This window comes from Pelophylax lessonae (genome assembly GCF_965119305.1).
Source record: "Pelophylax lessonae genome assembly, chromosome: 3".
Lineage (NCBI taxonomy): Eukaryota > Metazoa > Chordata > Amphibia > Anura > Ranidae > Pelophylax > Pelophylax lessonae.
Window position 1 is genome coordinate 473,564,640 of NC_138770.1, and position 23,710 is coordinate 473,588,349.

General features: G+C 44.8%; 1 protein-coding gene across 1 annotated transcript in view; it reads right to left on the reverse strand.

Moving 5' to 3' along the window:
• ARID4B (AT-rich interaction domain 4B) overlaps positions 1 to 23,710 on the reverse strand; it is a gene marked incomplete at its 3' end in the record, with an annotated part of 1,242,797 nt that overhangs the window by 1,120,202 nt on the left and 98,885 nt on the right. The window contains 1 exon segment of the mRNA XM_082250934.1: positions 1,270 to 1,330. Within this exon segment, the coding sequence (XP_082107060.1) occupies positions 1,270 to 1,330 (61 nt within the window).

Here is a 23,710-nt window from a genome sequence, read left to right on the forward strand (position 1 = left end):
AGGATATACCCTCTGGGACTGCCCCTAGGGTGTGGCCAGAACGTTTTCTTTCCTGTCTAGTCCTACTCCTGTAGAGGGCAGTATAACCCGAGTTGATATTAAATCAAGGAGGACTACGTCTGTCAATGAAAAATAAATGGAAAATCACGATTTTTTTTTTCTTTACTAACCTTGTTTTCAAAGAAAATATACTCACCTTACTTCCTCTTCCTCTCTCTGCGGCCGTGGCCCGCGCCGTCACTTCCTGCTTGCATTGATTCCTGGGAGCTGAGCGTCATCGATCCCAGGAATCAATGCGCCTGCACCGCATTGTCCGGTGCAGGCGCGTCATTACCTGATAAACAGCTTCTGGGCATGCAGGAATGACGTACCTGCACCGGACATGACGAGCGGGGCCGGTGCAGGCACATTGATTCCTGGGAGCGATGACGCTCAGCTCCCAGGAATCAATGCAAGCAGGAAGTGATGGCGTGGGCCACGGCCACAGAGAGAGGAAGAGGAGTGCAGGGCATTCTGGGACGAAGAGGACTAGGTCTTTTTATGGCTAGTGTAGGACCCACTGACAATGGGGTACTTTGATGTAGTGGTGGGCTTGAGCACGATATGGCCATATGGTGGGACTAAATCCCCATTTTTATTTATTGATTGCCTTTATATTTGATAGTCATTTCTTTTGCATGTGTGCACTATTTTTTTTAAATATGCATGTCTCTTGGTCTATAGCTGCACGAGCTTTAGAAATGCATGTGCAGGGTGTGCACCCCCCCCCCCCCCCCAGCTCCTTTTTGTTTGTAATGTATTCGGTCTGACCAGACTCTGGGGTTGAGCACCGCACCCTCCCCCACCTGTACTCTATCAGTGTCCACTAGCTAGCAGATATAGGAGGAGTCCCTCATAGTGCAGTCGCACATCTCTCCCAGTAAGGAGTAAGTATCTCTAATGGTTTGAGACGCTGGATTCATGGACATCACTGGATAGAGAGGGGGCTCAGGTACTGTAAGTATTAGGGGGCTGCTGCATACAGAAGGCTTTTTATCTTAATGTATTGAATGCATTAAGATAAAAAAAAAAACCTTCTGACTCTACAACCCCTTTAAAATATTCAACATTCGTCCATCTATCCTGTTTAGCTTTGATGGGCGAAAATCAAGGGAATTCTCTTGTTCAGCCTGCGGTGTTTAATGAGAGAAATCTTAACATGTATGGGCAGCTTAAATGGTTTTCAAACAAGTCTAGACAAAATAAACCAAAAACTAAAACAGTACATACCTTCATGATTACAGCAAAATTAGGAAGAGTTTTTGGGCTGTTCAGATTTTCAGTCTTATACCTGCCAAAGGAAACAAAAAATGTTTTACTTTTGGTTTTTTATACAACATAATATTGGCCAAGAGAGTGAAATACCCAAAGCTTAAAAATACTTAAATGTGTACTACAGCAAAGATATAAGCTAGGTTTAATTTTTGTTTGTGTACAGGATGGTGTATAAATTCTGCAAGAACGCAAGTATAACATGGCAAGACTGCACACTTTTGAAAAACAAGTGCAGTAATTATAGTGGTTCTAAAGGGAGAAGGTTTTATTTTACAGCAGCCCCCCTTCTTATACTTACCTGAGCCCCATCCTGATCTAGTGATGTGCATGAAAGCACCGGCTCTCTGGGGTCCCTCTTTCCTCAAAGGCTTACACAGGAGCGAGAGCCATTGCCTCCTGCTACTGTCAGTCACAGCTAGTGAGCCATGAGGAAAGGATGGGGGGCAGGGCCGAGACGCACTCTGTGTGTGAATGGAGATAGTCCATTCACATGAGCGAGTCTGCTCGAGTGCCCAAGTGATTTTATGGCAATTATCAGATCTTTGGTTAGTTACAGTAGGGTGACCAGACGTCGCCAGTTTCCGGGGACATTCCCCGGATTGAGGACACAGTCTCCAGTCCAAATCTGTCCCCAGTTTTGTCCCCGGATTAATGTAGACAGGGCATCCCCATACTGGCTAAGAAACAGCTTGTTGGCTCAGATGCAGAAGCCCCCTGCTGGACGATACCACTACCGCTCCTGTTGCTGTTCAGTGGAGGAGAGGCAGAGCCAAAAATTGACTGTGTGGAGGGCTGGGAACGGGAGGCGAGAAGATCGGGGTGTCTGTTTGTACGCAGGTGAGGGCAGTGGGAGAGCAGAGGTCAGAGCTGATGCAGCTGCATGAAGAGATGGAGACTTTAGCTGTTGTGGGGGGAAGGGCTAAGAGGTGGCTGCAGAGATAATCTGTGAGAGAAGGGTGCAGAGAAAAGCTATGGATGTGGGGGCAGAAGTGTCCTGTGTGCATAGCAAACCTCTGAACCCTGCACTCTATGCCTAACACCCTCATGTATATTATGCAGTCCTGTGCCCAGCGCTCTGTGTATTATGCAGTCCTGTGCCCAGCTCTGTGTATTATGCAGTCCTGTGCCCAGCACTGTGTATTATGCAGTCCTGTGCCCAGCGCTCTGTGTATTATGCAGTTCTGTGCCCAGCGCTCTGTGTATTATGCAGTCCTGTGCCCAGCGCTCTGTGTATTATGCAGTCCTGTGCCCAGCGCTCTGTGTATTATGCAGTCATGTGCCATTTGGCAATAAAAACAAAATAAAAAAATACATATGTCCCCAGATTTCATTTTAAAAATCTGGTCACCTTAAGTTACAATGACATGTCTTTCTCCTTATTTGGGGGGATCGGCAATCCGATGGCATTTGAATCCCTGCCTTGCCAACCCTCAGTCTAAAGTACTCCACCCCCCACCTGTATAGGTAATCTCGTTGAGTCTACCCAGTTCGAGTAAAAAAAAAAAAGGAAGATCTGCTTTTTTGGACAATAACTTACGTCTCATGCGTACAGATGTGCAGAAATGGCCATTTACATATTGTGCAGAACAAGAAAGCGAAAATGCGTGCAAAATTGTGCTAATGCAAAAAAAAAAAAATATATATATATATATATATATGCAAATACATACAATAAAAGTGGTCTGAAAAAGTAGATGCTCAAACAGGAGTATCATGTGCAAGAGGCATCAACTCCTTAGTGGAACACTCGGGGCAAGATTGCTTTTTCCAAGGAAAAAAAAATGCTGAATAGCTAGTAAACCAGAGAATCTTAGTATGTACTGACCAAGTTATAGCTACCAAGCCCAAACAGTCAACTCAAGTCTTAAGAATGTTAAACAGAGCAGGAAAAATGAAAATGAAAATCTTAAAAAATGATAAATAAATGAATAGGCTTACTAAGAAAACTGATGTAGATGGATTAAAGGGAAACTCCAGTGAAAAATGAAAATTTTCCAATTCATAGTATGTTAAATATATTTATCTTTGATATTATTCATTTTCTGCCTAGATGCTTGTGTAGCTTACAAAGTCTTATCTAAGCTGGACAAAGAGCTTCTTCCTGTTCTTCACCGACAACTCTATTTCCTGTTATCTGAAATTTATAAGCTGTATCTCACTTCCTGATAAGGTCGTCTGTCTTTCTTAGACAGGCATGCCTGGACCTGCCCACCCCCACCCCTCTTTTCCTTCACCATGATCTCCTCCTGTCATTATTGCCTTGTTTATGTTAATACCTGAAAGAGAGAGGGAGAGATCGAGAGAGAGAGAGCAAGAGAGAGCGCTCGAGAGAGCAAGAGAGAGCGCTCGAGAGAGCAAGAGAGAGCGCTCGAGAGAGTGAGAGAAAGAGCGCTCCAAAGAGAGAAAGAGCACTAGAGAGAGAGCGCTCGAGAGAAAGCTCCAGAGAGAGAGAGCGCTCGAGAAAGAGATCAATCGAGGGAGCTTGAGAGATTGATCGAGAGAGCTTGAGAGATCGATCGAGAGTTTGGGAGCGAGAGAGAGCGGGCGAGAGCAAGAGAGAGCAATTGGGGGGAGGGGGGTCACGTGACGGGCACGATATATGAAAGAGATAAAAAGGCAACGCGGGGGGTTCTTTACTGTTAGGGCAACAAGATTGTGGAATTCTCTACCACAAGAGGTGGTTTCTGCGGGTAGTATGGTGGCTTTCAAAAGACTCTTAGACTTACATCTCAAGGATCAGAACATTCAGGGGTATGTGAGATGATTACAGCCACACACACCTACACAGGTTGAACTAGATGGACTATTGTCTTTATTCAACCTCACCTACTATGTAACTATGTACAAAGGAACATTTGTGAAAGTTGAGAAGGATACAGATCAATTTCTATTGCTCATTGCATGTGAGTAATAAGCTTTAGGCTGTGTCCACTAGTGCGACTTTGGACACAATAAGTCGCATGACAAGTCACAGCCCATTGATTTCAATGGCACCTGTTCCCATCTATGCCACTTTGAAAATCAGCGACTTTGACTCTGCACTACCTTAAAGCGACTTTGATCCAGAGAGTGTAAAGTTGGAACAAAGTCGCACTCTAAATGCCGTAACTTAAGAGTTGCACTAGTGGAAACATAGCCAGTAGGCTGGAGTGCGACTTTGGAGTGCAACTTTGATTCAACTTTACACTCTCTGGATCAACGTCGCATCAAAGTAGTGCAGGTTCCTTTTCAAGGTCGCTGATTTTCTAAGTCGCATAGATGGGAAATGGGTGCCGTTGAAATTAATGGGCTATGACTTGTCATGGGACTGTGTGTCCAAAGTTGCATGATAAGTCGCACTAGTGGAAATGGAGCTTTAGTCAACGTTTCCACTATTGCAATTTAGAGTGCAACTTTGGTCCAACTTTACACTCTCTGGATCAAAGTTGCATCAAAAGTTGCATCAAAGTAGTGCAGGTACCTTTTCAAATTCACATAGATGCGAACAGGTGCCGTTGAAATGAATGGGCTGTGACTTGTCATGCAACTTTGTGTGTCCAAAGGCTTCTACTATTGTGATTTAGAGTGCAACTTTGATGCAACTTTACACTCTCTGTATCAAAGTCGTATCAAGGTAGTGCAGGTACCTTTTCAAGATCACTAATTTTCAAAGTCGCATAGAGGGGAGCGGGTGCCATTGATTAGTCGCTCTGGTAGAAAGTTAGACTCAGTGTGGTTGCCTGTACTATAATAATCGAAGACTGAGCTGAGAACCCAAAGCACTTCCACCTACACTGACACTCTACACCCCCCCCCCCCCCATCCCCGGTGGGTACAACTTCCTTCACCTATGGTAGTCTTCATTCAAAGCCCAGCACAGCTATACTGTATATGTGTCCCCCCCCCCCCCCCGTGTGAATTATTTCTTAATTTTCTCATGAATTAGGATGTACAATGCATCCTTACTGATGAGAGAACACTGGGTGGGAACCTATGATCAGCTCCTCCCATCCTGCATAGGCCCACTGGCTACACAGGAACAGTGTCCCTCCCTGGAAGTGATGTCACTAGCTCTCAGTAACCACGCCCACTTGCTTCTCTTGGACTCAGCAGGAAGAGGAACTGAAGTCATGTTACAGCACTAAAAATTCAGAATTCGGGTAGAAAAACTGGGATTTTTTTCATCTTGACACATAAGGCTGAACTCCACTCACATTAATGATTGCAGGGGAGAATTTATGGCATTAGGCTGGACTTCCGCTTAAATCAACAGGTGGTTAGATTGTATATGTGTTGCTGTAGATGAAAAACCAAAATCCACATGGTCTGTTCGAGCTCGCTACTCGTACATCACGGTAGTACCCTATGTATACCACAGGGCTGAGTGTATGGAGTATATGGAGGCACTACATCTTTAGGGGTATAAATAATGCCATACATAAGTGTATTCAATTTGTTCCCATTAGCTATATATAATGGTGCTATATCTCTAGTTTTATATACATAAATAAAACCCACCTGTTGTATATGGGTGGTATTTAAAGAAGGTTCCTTTTTCCAGAAAGATATGCCACAACTAGGTAAGGGAGGGTAGAAAGTTATATCTACCCTTAGGTGTTTATGGTAGGGGAAAATGAAAAAAGCCTCTCACCCTTAGGCTCCATGTACACGGGACATTGTAAATGGCCATTTAGGAGCAGTTGGGCGTTTTTTCATAAGCCCCTGAACCCACCTACATGTTATGTTATCTGTCCATGTACACAGGGTTGTTTACAGTCATTTGCAGGCAGTTGAGTTCAGGGACGTTTTTTGGAACGCAATTATTTGCGTTTAAACGTGTGTTTCCCGGCGTTTCAAACGCAAAAACGGGACCAAACGCGATCGAACGTGATGAAGTACGTTCAGCCACGTTACACATTTTTTTTCTTCCATTCAAAATCAATGGTTCCCTATGGGTGCCTATTGATTTGAATGGAAGTCGCACCGCAAGTCAGATCAGGATGATCCGACTTGCGGCGCGACTTGCGCTGTGAGAATCTTGAGGGGGAACTCCACGCCAAAAATGGGAAAAAAAACTGCGTGGGGGTCCCCCCCAGGTTCCAAACCAGGCCCTTCGGGTCTGATATGGAATTTGAGGGTAGCCCCACGATGAAAAAACGGCGTGGGGTCCCCCCCAAAATCCATACCAGACCCTTATCCGAGCACGCAGCCCGGTAGGGCAGGAGGAGCTCTGCACCTCCCACCTCAAAGCACCTTGCCCCCATGTTGATGAGGACAAGGGCCTCATCCCCACAACCCTGGCCGGTGGTTGTGGGGGTCTGCGGGCAGGGGGCTCATCGGAATCTGGAAGCCCCCTTTAACAAGGGGGCCCCCCAGATCCTGGACCCCCTCCCTATGTGAATGGGTATGGGGGTACATTGTACCCCTACCCATTCACCCCATAAAAGGCAGTGTATGTTAATAACGACAGGAGACGTTTTGGAAAGTTTATTAAAAAATCTTCATCCGAACATCTCCGCTCTGGTCATCTCCCTCTCCGCTCTTCTTGTCTTCTGCTCTTTTGCTGTCTGCTCTTCTGCTGTCCAATCTTCTGCTCTTTTGCCCTCGGCTCTTCTTCTTCCTCCGGTCCTCCTCCGACGCTGTCCCCGGTGATTATGCCGGTCTCCGGTCTCTGCAGCTTGTAATAAAGCCATTGTGGGCGTGGTCGCCAGGTGACGTCATCAGGAGACCCCGCCCCCTCATGTCACAGATGACGACATTTGTGGCATGAGGGGGCGGGGCCTCCCAATGACGTCATCGGGAAGCCACACCCCTAATGACTATACAACAAGCTGCAGAGACCGGCATAATCACTGGGGACATCGCCGGAGGAGGACCGGAGGAAGAAGAAGAGCCGAGGGCAAAAGAGCAGAAGATTGGAAAGCAAAAGAGAAGAAGACAAGAAGAGCGGAGAGGGAGAAGACCAGAGCGGAGAAGTCCGGAGGAAGATTTTTAATAAACTTTCCAAAACGTCTCCTGTCGTTATTTACATACACTGCCTTTTATGGGGTGAATGGGTAGGGGTACAATGTACCCCATACCCATTCACATAGGGAGGGGGTCTGGGATCTGGGGGGCCCCCTTGTTAAAGGGGGCTTCCAGATTCCGATGAGCCCCCTGCCCGCAGACCCCCACAACCGCCAGCCAGGGTTGTGGGGATGAGGCCCTTGTCCTCATCAACATGGGGGCAAGGTGCTTTGAGGTGGGGGGTGCAGAGCTCCCCCTGCCCCAAAAGCACCAACACCCCCCATGTTGAGGGCATGTGGCCTGGTATGGTCCAGGGGGGGTGGGGCCGCTCACTCGTCCCCTCCCCCTTCCTGCCCTACCGGGCTGCGTGCTCGGATAAGGGTCTGGTATGGATTTTGGGGGGGACCCCACGCCGTTTTTTCGGCGTGGGGCTACCCTCAAATTCCATACCAGATCCGAAGGGCCTGGTTTGGAACCTGGGGGGGACCCCCAAGCAGTTTTTTTCCCATTTTTGGCATGGAGTTCCCCCTCAAGATTCTCACAGCGCAAGTCGCATCATCCTGATCCGACTTGCGGTGCGACTTCCATTCAAATCAATAGGCTCCCATAGGGAACCATTGATTTTGAATGGAGGCAGAAAAAACGCTGCTAAAAGCAACGTGGCCAAACGTGCAATAACACAAATGGAAAAAGCTACTGAAAGCACGTTTAACAGCTGCTTTTTCCCGGCGTTAGAACTAGCTTTGCAGCACGTTTTTTCTAACGTCCCGTGTACATGGAGCCTTAGGCAGTAAGTTGAAAGTGAAGTACAGGGTACTTCAGTGGGAAAACATAGGCATGGATGATATTGTCTCCTAGAAGTAATAATGCTGATCAGTAACTGTCCAAAAGAGTATCTCCATGCAAAGACATACAAGTATCATGGACTTTACCGGAAGTGGGTATTGGTATCATGTAGACTGCCACCCGGTTGATGAACAACATTATGTAATAAATGTATATTTTACTAAAAAGTAACTTATGATGTGTCTCATGTTGTGCCCTTAAAGTCCACACTTTATTCAGGTGCTCTCTCTCTAGAACAAGTTTACTTTTCTTGACGCACCTTTATGGAAGTTATAATAATAAATGAAAGCAATCCAATCACGTTATCAATTACTCATCAATCAGTTTCTAATAAACTATGGGTGGAAATTCTAGGTGAAAATTTTAAATTATATTTAAAAAGGAAATGGATTGGCAATATAATTTTTCCCACGTATCAAGCTGTGTCATATCATGAAGTCACCCAAGAGATACTATACGGTACTGTAAAGGACATGGTGTATAGTCATATGATGGTAGCTGCACTATGTTCTAGGGCAGGGGTCCTCAAACAGGTGGCCAGTTCACAGTCCCTCAGACACTGTTGGGGGCCGGACTATAGTTTGAAAAAAATATGAACTAATTCAATGCCCCCTTTTAATACAGAGAGACCAGCGTGCCCCCTTTCAATGCAGAGACACCAGCGTGCCCTCTTTCAATGCAGAGAGAACAGCGTGCCCCCATTCAATGCAGAGACCAGCGTGCCCCCATTCAATGCAGGGAGACCAGCGTGCCGTGCCCCTATTCAATGCAGAGAGACCAGCGTGCCCCCAATCAATGCAGAGAGACCAGCGTGCCATGCCCCCTTCAATGCAGAGAGACCAGTCAGTGCACTTACCTGCAGCGGCTTCTCCTCAGCCCCCCGCGTCTCGAGTCCTCCCGCCTCCTCCTTGGCCAATGGCATGGTTTCGCTTACGGCCAATCAGGAAGCGGGTCTCGGACCCACTTCCTGATTGGCCAGGAGGAGGACCCGTGTGACAATAGCGAATTTTAATTCGCTATTGTCACACAAATTGGTGGGCTAGGGCGCAGTGCTCTGCCCCCCGGGTCCACCCTTTTCTGAAGCCTATTAGAGACTCTGAATAATGGTTGATATCCACTAATGATCGATTCTTATTTAAGAAGGGTGTATCCTAATATGAAAACCAACTCACTAAGTCATTTATAAAAGATACCTCTTCTCCAACTTTAATATGGCATATTTTTTTTTTTTTTAACAAATAAAATTTCATTTAGTTTTACTCCTTGTGGAAGTAAACCCTCCTTTGGTTTTTAGCCAAGGAAGCTGCCATCTTGGCCTATGTTTAGCTACTTCATGACCAGGCCATTTTTTTGTGACATGGCACTGGGTTACAGTTTTGCTTGAGTCTATCTAGCAAGGTAACTTTGCAGTATAAGCATGGAAGCTCAGACCTTTAGTGTATAAATGTGCCATTACCATACAAAAATGTTGTATATACAAAACTATTACAATATTAGGAATACAATACAAGACTGATCGATACAACAATGCCTAGTAAATAAACAGAAACTATGGTCTATATACAGTGAAAGTACGCTTAAAATTTACTTCATTTCTGTTACTGTGTGTTTGTGATCTCCCTTGCCAAAAAGGACTCAGGCTTCTTCTGGAGATCAGGCGAAAGCTACTTTAGGTATCTTTGGTCTTAAAGCATAATGGAGTCCTCCTTTCAACTTATTCCTGACACTTTTATATGTCAGGTTGTTTACTATAGTTACTGACAACGGTTACAAACCATTTTCCATTAGAGAGGCGTTTTTAAGTTCTACCTCAACATGGCACTCTGGTATCATACACTGCTCAGAAAAAAAATAAAAATAAAAAATTAAAGGAACTCTCAAAACGCATCAGATCTCAATGGGGAAAAATACCATGCTGAATATCTATACTGATATAGACTGGGTAATGTGTTAGGATCAAAAAGGATGCCACATTGTTTAATTGAAATGAAAATGATCAACCTACAGCGGGCTGAATTCAAAGACACCCTGAAAATCAATGTCGGCTCTCCCTCCGCATTGGCTGAGACAGCAGCGGGAGCCATTGGCTCCCATTATCAATCACAGCCAATGAGGAGAGAGAAGAGGTGGGGCCGAGCTACGGCTCTGTGTATGTATGGTCACAGGTCACATAAATCAGCCCCTACAGCAAGCTGCTTGCTATGGGAGCACTAGGCAGGGAGGGAGGGGCCAGAGAAGAGGAGGATCAGGGATGCTCTGTGCAAAAACATTACACAGAGCAGGTAAGCACTAGCTAACCATATATTATATATATATATATATATATACACACACACACACACACACACACACATACACACACACTAATCCATTTTGCTGTAATTTTATTGCAGCAACTCAAAAGGGTACTCAGTAGCCCCCACATGCTTGTATGCATGCCTGACGTCGGGGCATGCTCCTAATGAGACTATGGATGGTGTCCAGGGGGTATTTCCTCCCAGATCTGGACCAGGGCCTCACTGAGGTGTTCTACTGGATTTAGGTCAGGCGAGAGTTGGGGCCATTCAATGGTATCAATTCCTTCATCCTCCAGGTACTAGTTGCATTTTCTCGCCGGGCATTGTCGTGCACCAGGAGGAACCCAGGACCCACTTCACCAGCGTAGGGTCTGAAAGTGGGTCCAAGGATTTCACCCCAATACCTAATGGCAATCAGGGTGTCATTGTCTAACCTGTAGAGGTCTGTGCGCCCCTCCATGGATATGCCTCCCCAACCCATCACCGATCCACCACCAAACCAGTCATGTTGAACTATGTTGCAGGCAGCATAATGTTCTCCACGGCTTCTCCAGACCCTTTCACATCCTTCACATGTGCTCACGGTGAACCTGCTCTCATCTGTGAAAGCATAGGACATCAGTGGCAGACCTGCCAATTCTGGTGTGCAATAGGCAATGGCAATTGAGCTTTATGGTGCCGGGCAGTGAGCACAGGGCCCACTAGAGGATGTTGGGCCCTCAGGCCATCCTCATGAAGTCGGTTTCTGATTGTTTGGTCAGACATGCACACCAGTGGGCTGCTGGAGGTCATTTTGTAGGGCTCTGGCAGTGCTCATCCTGTTCTTCTTTGCACAAAGGAGCAGATACCGGTCCTGCTGATGAGTTAAGGACCTTATATGGCCCTGTGCAGCTCTACTAGAGTAACTGCCTGTCTCCTGGAATCTTCTCCATGCTCTTGAGACTGTGCTGGGAGACACAGCAAACCTTCTGGCAATGACACATATTGATGTGCCACCTTGGAGGAGATGGACTGCCTGTGCAACCTCTATAGCAGGGTTTCTCAACCAGGGTTCCTCCTGAGGTTGCTAGGGATTCCTTGAGCAATGGGCAATTTCTGCATCTCAGATAAGTTTCCAATGACACCATTGTTCCTTTTAGCTATCTTTAAGGGGGTAATGCTTCCCAATGATGACAAGAGTAAAGAGCATTCTTCCCACTGACTGTCACACTCATGTGTCATGAGTTGTAGATTTTTAATTTTTTAGCAGGGAGTTCCCCGAGACCAGAAATTTATTTCAAGGGTTCCACTGTGTTGAAAAGGTTGAGAAAGGCTGTTCTATAGGGTACAGGTATTGCCTCATGCTACCAGTAGTGACAGACCCTAGCCAAAGGCAAAACTAGTGAAAAACTGTCAGAGGAGTAGGGAAAATACAAAAAGTCAGTGGCCTTCCCCTGTAAAATCATTCCTGTTTTGGAGGACGTCTCATTGTTGTCCATCTAGTGCATCTGTTAATTTCATTACCACCACAGCAGCTTCACATGAAACACAAAATGGGTGAATTCGCGGGAACGCGTAATGAGCTAGTAGATGCCCATAAGGACAGGGAGGAAGATTTTGATGCACTTAAAGCCAAATTAGCGGACCTATAGGACCGCTCACGGAGAAACAAACAATGTGAAGCTCAGGGGGGTGTCAGAGACAGTCCTCTCCTCAGACATTCGCCGCTATATACAGCAAATGATAGCCACTCTTCTGCCAGAGACCCCAGATAGAGAAGTAGTAGTCAACAGAGCTCATAGACTTCCTACACCCTCTCATCTACCAGATAATGTCACTTGCAATGTTATTGCCAGGATCCACTTTTACCACGTGAAAGATGACCTTATGTAATTTTCAAGACGCAATTCTCCCTTGCCGGAACCGTATGTTCTTATACAACTATACTCAGACCTGTCGCAGCACACTATCCAAGCGAGGAAAAAATTGCACTCTGTAGCAAAACTTCTACGCAAGCACAATATAGTGTAGAAATGGGGTTTCCCGGCGAAGGGGATCATCACAAAAAGATAGAAAAGCTGAGTTAGACTTACCGGTAACTCCTTTTCTAGTAGTCTTCCAGGACAGCCCATGAGACCTAGGGCTCCTCCTACCAGGACAGGAAACACATTCCAATCAAATAAAAGGTGTCGCCCTAGTCCTCATCTTCAGTATTCTCGAGAACCGTAGGACATCCTGTAAAACACATACAGTGGGTACGGAAAGTATTCAGACCCCCTTAAATTTTTCACTCTTTGTTATATTGCAGCCATTTGCTAAAATCATTTAAGTTCATTCTTCTTCCTCATGAATGTACACATAGCACCCCATACTGACAGAAAAACACAGAATTGTTGACATTGTTGAAGATTTATTAAAAAAGAAAAACTGAAATATCACATGGTCCTAAGTATTCAGACCCTTTGCTGTGACACTCATATATTTAACTCAGGTGCTTTCCATTTCTTCTAATCATCCTTGAGATGGTTCTACACCTTCATTTGAGTCCAGCTGTGTTTGATTATACTGATTGGACTTGATTAGGAAAGCCACACACCTGTCTATATAAGACCTTCCAGATCACAATGCATGTCAGAGCAAATGAGAATCATGAGGGTAAAAGGAACTGCCTGAAGAGCTCAGAGACAGAATTGTGGCAAGGCACAGATCTGGCCAAGGTTACAAAAAGATTTCTGCTGCACTTAAGGTTCCTAAGAGCACAGTGGCCTCCATAATCCTCAAATGGAAGACGTTTGGGACGACCAGAACCCTTCCTAGAGCTGGCCGTCCGGCCAAACTGAGCTATCGGGGGAGAAGAGCCTTGGTGAGAGAGGTAAAGAAGAACCCAAAGATCACTGTGGCTGAGCTCCAGAGATGCAGTCAGGAGATGGGAGAAAGTTGTAGAAAGTCAACCATCACTGCAGCCCTCCACCAGTCGGGGCTTTATGGCAGAGTGGCCCGACGGAAGCCTCTCCTCAGTGTAAGACACATGAAAGCCCGCATGGAGTTTGCTAAAAAACACCTGAAGGACTCCAAGATGGTGAGAAATAAGATTCTCTGGTCTGATGAGACCAAAATAGAACTTTTTGGCCTTAATTCTAAGCGGTATGTGTGGAGAAAACCAGGCACTGCTCATCACCTGTCCAATACAGTCCCAACAGTGAAGCATGGTGGTGGCAGCATCATGCTGTGGGGGTGTTTTTCAGCTGCAGGGACAGGATGACTGGTTGCAATCGAGGGAAAGATGAATGCGGCCAAGTACAGGGATATCCTGGACAAAAACCTTCTCCAGAGTGCTCTGGACCTCAGACTGGGCCGAAGGTTTACCTTCCAACAAGACAATGACCCTAAGCACACAGCTAAAATAACGAAGGAGTGGCTTCACAACAACTCCGTGACTGTTCTTGAATGGCCCAGCCAGAGCCCTGACTTAAACCCAATTGAGCATCTCTGGAGAGACCTAAAAATGGCTGTCCACCAACGTTTACCATCCAACCTGACAGAACTAGAGAGGATCTGCAAGGAGGAATGGCAGAGGATTCCCAAATCCAGGTGTGAAAGACTTGTTGCATCTTTCCCAAAAAGACTCCTGGCTGTATTAGATCAAAAGGGGGCTTCTACTAAATACTGAGCAAAGGGTCTGAATACTTAGGACCATGTGATATTTCAGTTTTTCTTTTTTAATAAATCTGCAACAATGTCAACAATTCTGTGTTTTTCTGTCAGTATGGGGTGCTATGTGTACATTCATGAGGAAGAAGAATGAACTTAAATGATTTTAGCAAATGGCTGCAATATAACAAAGAGTGAAAAATTTAAGGGGGTCTGAATACTTTCCGTACCCACTGTATACAGAATACATGACAACACCGGGTGGGAATCCGGCTGTCCTGGAAGACTACTAGAAAAGGAGTTACCGGTAAGTCTAACTCAGCTTTTCTCAAGTAGTCTTCCAGGACAGCCCATGAGACGATGAGCCAGGAACTTACCAGTCTAGGGAGGGACCACTGCCTGGAGCACCTTTCGACCAAACGCCTGTTCCTGAGAAGAGAGGAGGTCCAGGCGATAATGTCTGTTTAACAAAGGTCGAAAAGTTAGACCAGGTAGCTGCCTTACAGATTTGCTCTGGTGAGGCACCAGCCCTTTCGGCCCAAGACGTGGATAAGGCCCTTGTTGAATGTGCGTTGATAAATGGTGGAACCACATTCTTTGCTGTGTCGGCTTCTGTAATAGTCTGTCTTATCCACCTAGCTATGGTGGCTTTTGAAGCTTTGTCACCCCTATGTGTACCAGTGAAAAGCACAAATAGGGTATCACACTTCCTAAAGGTTTTAGTCACCTCCAGGTAGGCCAGAAGAGTTCTTCTGACATCCAAAAAACTATAATTATTTTCTTTTTCATTATTTGGAGAACTACAAAAAGGTAGTTAGTACAATATCCTGTGTTCTATGAAAGGAAGTAGCTACCTTGGGTAAAAACCCTGGATCGGTTTTTAACACTATTCTATCTTCAAAAATCATAAGAAAGGGCTTCCTAATTGAGAGAGCCTGCAACTCACTGACTCTGCGAGCCGACGTCACTGCCACTAAAAATGAAGTTGTCAGAGTGAGTAGTCTTTCTGTTAAATCCTTTAAGGGTTCGAAAGGGACCGTCGCTAAAGCTTGAAGGACAAGAGATAGGTTCCAAGTTGGACATGTTCTGACCACTATAGGCTTTGTCCCGACCAGTGCCCTGAAGAACCTAGCTATAATGGGATTTTCCCGCAGGGAATACGGAAGAAATATGCGAATGGCAGCAGCCTGCACTTTAAAGTACTAAGGGAGAGGCCCTTATCGATGCCCTCTTGAAAAAATTCCAAAATAGATGGTACATCTGGAGATGTCCTGTGATTTTCAGCCATCCAAGAGTTAAAACTTTTTCCATACCTTGGAATATATGGCTCTCGTGACAGGTTTTCGACAATTAATCAAGGTGTTAATTACCTTGTCTGATAATCCCTGGGAACTTAGTATTTGCTCTTCAGATACCAAGCTGTTAGGTTCAGGGCTCTGATGTGTGGATTAGTCACTGGACCCTGAGTCAACAGGTCCTGTCTCCAGGGCAAAACTATTGGAGGCTTGGAGGACAGGGCCTGCAGTCGTGAAAACCATGGCCTTTTGGGCCAAAAGGGAGCTATCCGAATCAGGTCTGTAACCTCTTGGAAGAATTTCCGGAGGACCTCTGATATTATCCTGACTGGGGGGGAAGGCATAGCAGAGATTGAAAGACCATATGTTTGCAAAGGCGTCGACCCCCAGGGACTGATCCCATTGGTTCAGGGGAAAAAAACTTTTTGTTTTGCTGTTTGGTCTGCAAAAAGGTCCACTTCTGGAAGACCCCACTTGGCTGCAATCTCTGCAAAGTCCGTTGGGTTGAGGGACCAATTGTTCCAACATACCCGGTGGCGGCTGAGGTGGTCTGCTAAGACATTCCGAGTCCCTTTTATATGAATAGCTGAAATGGAGGCAAGGTTCAGTTCGGCTCAGGAAAAGATTTTCTGGGCTATGCTCTGTAACCCCCAACTCCGAGTACCTCCCTGTTTGTTCAGGTACGCCACTGTAGCTATATTGTCATACTGAATCTGCAGATGACTTCCCCTTATGTCCGTCTGAAAGATCTCTAAGGCTTTTTGTACTGCCATGAGCTCTTTTTGATTTGATGAAGTTAGAGCTTCCAGTTGGGACCATTCTCCCTGAGCCAACTGGTTCTGGAGATGGGCCCCCCATCCGGAAGAGCTTGCGTCTGTGGTTATTCTTTGCGATATTTGAACAACCCAGATAAGTCCCTCTGTAAGGTGGAGAGGTGATCTCCACCACCATAGGGTTCTTTTTACCCTGGTAAGGATTTTCACCTTCAGTTCCAAGGAATTTGGGAGTCCGTCCCAGTACTTTAACAGGAACCATTGGAGGGGACACTGTTGGTACCTTGCCCAGGGGACAGCTGGAAAACAGGAGGTCAGGAGGCCTATGACTCTTGTTATGATCCCTGAGTGATACCCACTGGCTGGTCTGTAAGGAAGCTACCATGTGAAACATCCTTATTACCTTCAGTTTTGGGAGAAAAATTCTTTGGTCCAAAGAGGAGATTTCATACCCTAGATAAGTCACTCTCTGGGATGGTGTCAGGCAAGATTTTTGTTTGTTGATCCTCCATTCTAGTGACCCAAGGAACTCCTGAACTATATGGAGGTCCTCCCTCAGTTTCTGACCTGAATCCGCCACTACCAGGAGATCGTCCAGGTAAGGAATGATCATAATGGACTTCAGTCTCAATGGAGCTAAAGCTTCCCCCAGGACCTTGGTGAAGATCCGGGGGGCTGAGGATAATCCGAAGGGCAGTGCCCGAAATTGAACATGTCTGACCTCCGGTCCCAGCTTCACTGCTAGTCTTGGGTATTTCTGATGAGTCAGGTGAATGGGGATGTGAAAGTAGGCATCCTTTAAATCCAGTGTTGTCTCTTCAAGTTGTGCTTGAAAGCCTCCAAGGCGCCAACAGGAGGAGATCTCGAGGGAGAAGCCTGTCAATGGCGCCAAACTGGTGTGCAGGCTGATGCTGTGTGGAGAGCCGTCCGGAGAGATGTGTTTGAAGGCTCTCAGCTCCCCCACCTCTATGGGCTGCTGATCAGTTCCCCTTAGGATCATTCCCCTCTCACCGCTGAGAGAAGACGATCGGTGGATCGCTGCAACGATCCGTTCCGGACTTGGAGGAAGCTGCCGCTGGTGAGGCCGGGTCCCGCTGACAGAAGGGGCGGAGACCAGGCAGGACGTGCGAGTGCATGGGTGTGCAGCGAGGCGGCCAGAGAGGGAGCCGACTTCAGGCGGAGTCCGCAGCGGGGACACCGCAAGTGGCCGTGACACTTAGTCCGGCAGCCGACCAAGTTTACACAGAGGAGAGCTGGAACCCCACTCAGTGGCGCTGGAGACAGTCCGAACACGATCGACGGAGAAGTGGTGAGAGGGCGAAAGCCCCCCCTTTCTTTTCTACCTATTACCTTCTTATTATACACCCTGGACTTTGACTGTGAATAATGGAAGAACCATTAGCGCTCTGTTAAAGGGTGGTGAGGTCTGGCTAGGACAGATTGAAGAAGGGTGATACTACATATTTCCTTCATAAGTTTCCTTATCCTCTTGGTTTGTAATAAGAAGAGGGGATAACAAAGGGGAAAGTACCTGGTCAGCACTTATAAGTCTGGACTTCCTATATTACCTCAAACAAATGTTTTTTCTTTTCTTATTTCATCCCGGAAACCCTCTTCATTTTTAAAATCACTGCCATACAATCACCAGTATTTGGACCAAAACTGTCCTACATTTAAAATCAACTGAAAAGAAAGGGTGCCGGAAGATCCATGTCCCTATTATAGAAGGGTGGAAAGGACTGGATAGGACTATTTGAAAAAAGGGGGATATTACACACTGTCTCTATAAATACACCTGACACCTGTATTTGTTATAAGAAGAAGAAACGATAAAGCATCTGGTTAAAGCTCAGAGGTTTGGACTCTTCATAGCTCTTCAAATAGACCTCCACAGGGGTTTTTCTTTTTTTTTTTTTTTCTCTCTTCTCTGTGTTTTCACTGATGTGCCCCTGAAGCCTCTTTCATTTTCAAAAAAAAAAAAAAAAAAAGGCACAGCGTATACAACTATATGCTATACATGTTATACGCTATACATCTACGAGGGCTCGGGGCAAGATAAATATGTATTAACTGCAAGGAAAGGATATACGTCAAACAGGGATAAAATAAACGGAAACATCCCAGATACTCCAAAGAATAAAAGAGGAAAAGAAAAAAAAAAAAAAAAACAATAATAAAAAGACCCAAGAAAATAAACGGATAATCACTTCAGGATAAGGAAAGGATCTACATTTGACTTCTCAGTACCTTCCTCTGTAGGTGACACATGACATAACGATATAAACGACCCTATTCTAAAATAAATACTTACGCATTCAGCACTAAAAAGTCGCCAAGAGAGTCTTGAAGATAAAAATGAAAAACAGACAAAAGAAGTGGCAGGGAAACCTGCAAAAATTACGGCAAGCCCAGGGACAATTAAGATGTACATCACTCCGGAAAGGAAAGGGCAAAATATGTTGCCAGAGAAACAACTAGTCGTCAAACCAAAACAAAATACAGAGGGAAGTAAAAAAACCAAAGGCCAAAAACATATAGGTGCAAGCGGAGAAGAAAACTTGGAAGTATCAAGAGAAAGTACTCAAACAGCAGGCGATGGAGAAATGAGCAGAGAAGAGGAAATAAGTGGAAAAGACCCTCCTCCATCAAAATCGGAGATGCTTGAAATGTTTGATAGCCTTGAGAAATCAATTAAAACTGAAATGGCTACCCTTTATGGTGATTTGGGACATATCCTGGTTAGGGTGGAAGAAACAGAAAAGAAGATAGACACCCATGGAAAAAAGCTAAGAAATTTAAAAGAGCAAATTAAGAAAATACAGCTGGATCAGAGAAACATGTTATATAAAATGGAAGATCAGGAGAACAGACAGAAGAAAAAACCTACGAATAAGAGGAATACCAGAGAAAGGAGTAAAATAAGAGTGCAAAACGGATGGTACCATAGTAATCAGCAGGCCTCTACCATCGGACCTAGCAATCGGAAAGATGGATGGGAAGGGCGACCATGGTCAGAGCTCAACCTCGGAAATAAGTCGATTGGAAAGGGAGGAAGGGGAATCGACTGTCCTGGCTAAGGGAAGAGGGAACGCTAGGCCCCCACAAGGGTGAGTGAGGGGACGGGGGAAGGTGGGGGAGGGAGGAGAGGGAGGGAAAGAGGAAAAAAGAAATCCAAAAAATCAATTAACTCCTATAAGAAACAATTAGACCCAAAGGGATATGAGCCCTTAGGTATTTTAGCCCATACTAGAGCTCAGCCGAGTGACAAGGGAATGAATAAAAGAATGAGGGTCAAAAACCAGAAATGGTGGTAGTCAATATAATGTCATATAATGTGGTGCGAGGACTAAATTCACCAGATAAAAGGAAAAAAATCTTAAAGGAAATAAATTATTTGAAAGCAGATTTAACATTTTTGCAAGAGACTCATATAACCCACACATCCAATATTAGGTTGTAATCCCAGAGCCATCCTACCTGGTACTACGCGGACTCCCTCAAGAGGAAGTCCAAGGGTGTAGCCATTGGCTTTGCCAGGGGCTTTGGATTTGCTCTAGAGGCGAGATTAGTAGATCCAGGAGGGAAGATACCTCTTCTTAAGAGGAAAAATAGGGGAAGAGGAAGTTACCCTAGCAAATGTATATAGCCCCAATGAGAGACATTCTGGGAAAGGTCCTGGGAAAATTAATGTAGTTCAAAAAGGAAAGAGTGATCTTTGCAGGGGACCTCAATCTATGCCTCGATCCTAAAATAGATACCACTTCAAAAACTCTACGAAATAAAAAAAGCCAGACAAGGATAATTAAGGAAAAATTATTTACAAACCAATTGGCGGATATCTGGAGAATTCTCCATCCAAAAGAAAGAGACTTTACTTGTTTCTCGAATGTTCATGGAACATATTCGAGACTAGACTATGTACTTATAGAACATAGATGGATTGAAAGAGTAATCGAGGCAGGGATTGGGACTAGGACCTGGTCTGACCACACCCCCATCACAGTGAAGATAAGAATGACTAGAGAACAACCTAAAATGGATGGGTGGAAATAGGCCTGCACGATATTGGAAAAAAAATATATTGCGATATTTTTTTTCCAACGATATATATTGCGATATTGAGAATGGATGGAAATCATGAAGTATTGCAGCAGGGCATGCAGGCAGCAGCACAGCCTTCTGCGCCGTGCTTCCAGTGGGAGGACAGTATGAATGGAGGAGAATGAAAGGGAGGCAGTAGTTGCCCCCATTGTGTCCAGTGACTGCAGATCAATGGGAGGCTCCAGCCACCCAGCAAGCTGCTCTTCTCACTGGAACACCCTCCATGCACCCCGCACCGAGTATTAGCAGTCTCCCCACATAGCTGTCACGCCCATAAGCATTGTGTACTGTCCGTGTTCTCCAGCACAGCCATTCCTAGCATAGGGAGGGTCTCTCTCACCTGAGCAGGCCGAGTCCCTCATGAATCCTGCCCGGGCTCCTCATACGCGGCGATCTATTTGAATTGTCTCTGCGTGCAGGTGACATCATCCCCCTCCGGTGTGATAGGACACCGCTGGAGCTGTCTGTCTGTGTGCAGGGGCAGCTGATAAGGTGCAAGGGATGCCGGGAGATGTAGTCTTTGTAGGCGCCAACCAGTGGAGGAACAGGGGAGCGAAGAACTAAATTCCCCACACTGCCCCCCGGTGTGCGGAGCTTATCTATGGGCAGAGAATGGAGCTTCACGGAACATGGGACGGATGTAATCACTGTGAGTCCTCCTCCTCCCCACTGATGACAGAAGTATTTCAACTAGAGCAAAAACATAAAAAAAACTCAAGATGCAACCACAAATATTCTATTAGAAGGAAAAAGAGAAGAACTGAAAGATCTCCTTGAGCAAGAAATTAGACAGGAATTGAAAAGATGTATAAAAGAAAAATACACGGAGAGTAATAAAGTGGGAAAAAACCTGGCAAGAATCCTAAAAAAGAAGAAAGGGGTGAATTTTATAGATAAAATAAAGAATAAAAATGGGGAAATAATTCAAACAACAAAAGTGATAGCTAAGGAATTTCAAAAATATTACGCAAACCTCCGTAAAAAAAGAGGATATACAGGGGACTGATCCGGATAGGAGCGAGAAAATCAAAGAATACCTTAGAAATGCCAAATTGACAAGGGTCGACGAAGACAAACTATAATTTCTAGAGAGGCCAATCACAGAACAAGAAATAGAGAGGGCTATAAAAGAAAGAAACTAGTCCAGGCAAAAGTCCAGGACCCGATGGGTATACAATAAATTACTATAAAAAATACAGGGAACTCCTAACCCCAAGATTAAAAGGAGTATATGAATGGAATAGGTACCCAGTATGAAATGAGTAAAGACGCCCTATCTGCCTCAATCACCGCTATCCGTAAAGAGGAGAAAGATCCGCTATTGTGTTCCAGCTATAGACCCATCTCCCTCCTCAATGCAGACGCAAAATTATTTACAAAAATATTAGCTACAAGGATGAAGAGCTTGATGAGGGAGTGGGTACATAAAGACCAAGTGGGCTTTATTCCGGGTCGGCAGGGGCGGGATAATGGGATAAAAACTATCCTTCTGATGAATCAAATGTTAAAAAATAGACCATCAAGTATATTACTGTCAATAGATGCTGAAAAAGCATTTGACAGATGTAACAGGAAGTCAGGTAAATCTGTGAGTGTTGTCACAGATCGGAGATACAATTCACCAATTACTATAGGGTGTCGGCTGCAGAAGCCAGAAGAAATGTCTAAAGACGCTGAACAGACTTCACCTGTTCAGAATGAGGGAGTTAAGGCTTCTATAATTGTCCAAAGGAAGTCTGAGGATTGCTGCCTCCGGAAGCTGTCTCCTGAAGCCATGTGGGCTGGGAGAAGGAGGACAGTCAGACGTGCGCCTCCCGACAGGATGTGTGGGCCTGGGAGAAGACCCCCCGGAGTAATGTGTACCAGGGAGGGTAACCAAGTGTGAAGACGTCTCAAAGGTGAGAAGACGAACTGTTTCTGTGTGAAAGAAATAAAGGACTGTTTTGCCCTGTGAAGATATTATAAATGGACTATTGAGTGTCCGCTGTAGGACAAGAAAGTCTGCCCAACAGTAGGTTGGAGACAGACTCTTAGGTAGGTTCCAGAGTGAGAAGGTAGCCGCCCACAGAGGCAAGGATTTATTTTCTGTTTTATTTTATTTTGAATGTTTTTGCTGCATGCAGTCTGGTGAAGAAAACACCATTAATAAACCAACCTGTTGTTTGCAAGCACTTTTAGGCTATTTCTCTGGGAAAACGCACCCCCCCAAGGGGTCATCCACACCCGCCACTGAGCTAATCCCTTACACAGAGTTAATTGGGAGTTTATGTTAAGAACTTTAGAGGAACTGGGAATAGGACCTAGAATGATGGCATGGATTAAAACACTATATAATCGTCCAACCGCAAAAGTAAAAATTAATGGAGCAATGTCAGAATCCTTTGAGATGTTCAATGGAACAAGACAAGGATGCCCTCTATCTTTAATGCTGTTCATCCTATCCTTAGAACCACTACTAGCAACAATTAGGAGAAGTGTAGATATTAAGGGGATAAAGATAGGACAAGAGGAGTACAAGGTGTCTGCTTTCGCGGACGACATCCTGCTATATATAACTAACCCCAGGATTACCCTGCCAAACATAATAAAAACTATGAAACAATATGGTGAGCTATCTAATTTAAAAATTAATAAAAAAAAAATCAGAGGTACTGAGTATTAATGTTAACAAACAAGAAGAAGAAGAGAGGTTAAAAAAATGAATTCCAGTTTAAATGGAGAAAAGATGAAATAAAATACCTAGGGATCAAATTAACACCAACCCCAGAGAAATTATATAAAGTAAATTTTCTTCAACTTTTGAATGACATGAAAACAGAGTTAAATAGACTCTCTCCAAGGATTTTCTCATGGATAGGGAGAATAAATACGATAAAGATGATAATCCTCCCTAAAATACTATATAAATTTCAAATGATCCCAATCCCAATCCCACAAGCATTCTTTAAAACACTCAAAACTCTGATAACCCAGTTTATTTGGAAACATAAAAAGCCAGGGATTAAATACACAACACTAAGTAAAGGAAAGGGACAAGGGGGTTTAGCCCTACCGGACTTTAAAAAAGATTATTTAGCCTCAATACTCACACGGGTGATAGAATGGAGCAAAAAAAAAATTGATAAAAATTGGGTAATAATAGAAAATATGATTAGTGACACACATCTAGCGAAGATTATTTGGATACCCCCGAAGTTCAGGAAATTAAATACCAGTACTCACATAATTACACGACAGGCTCTCAAAATTTGGGACACTATACACACAAGAGAAAATTGGAAAACACAATTCACCATTGATACCGCTTCAAAACACAAATTCTTTTGCACCTGGGGAAGGGAGGGAATTGGGTAAATGGATAGATGATGAGGATGCACGGCTGGGAGACATAATAGACCGGGGAAAAATCATAACCTTTTCAGAGTTAAAACAAAAGAAACATTATTGGAAAATAAACGAGTGTAAATAC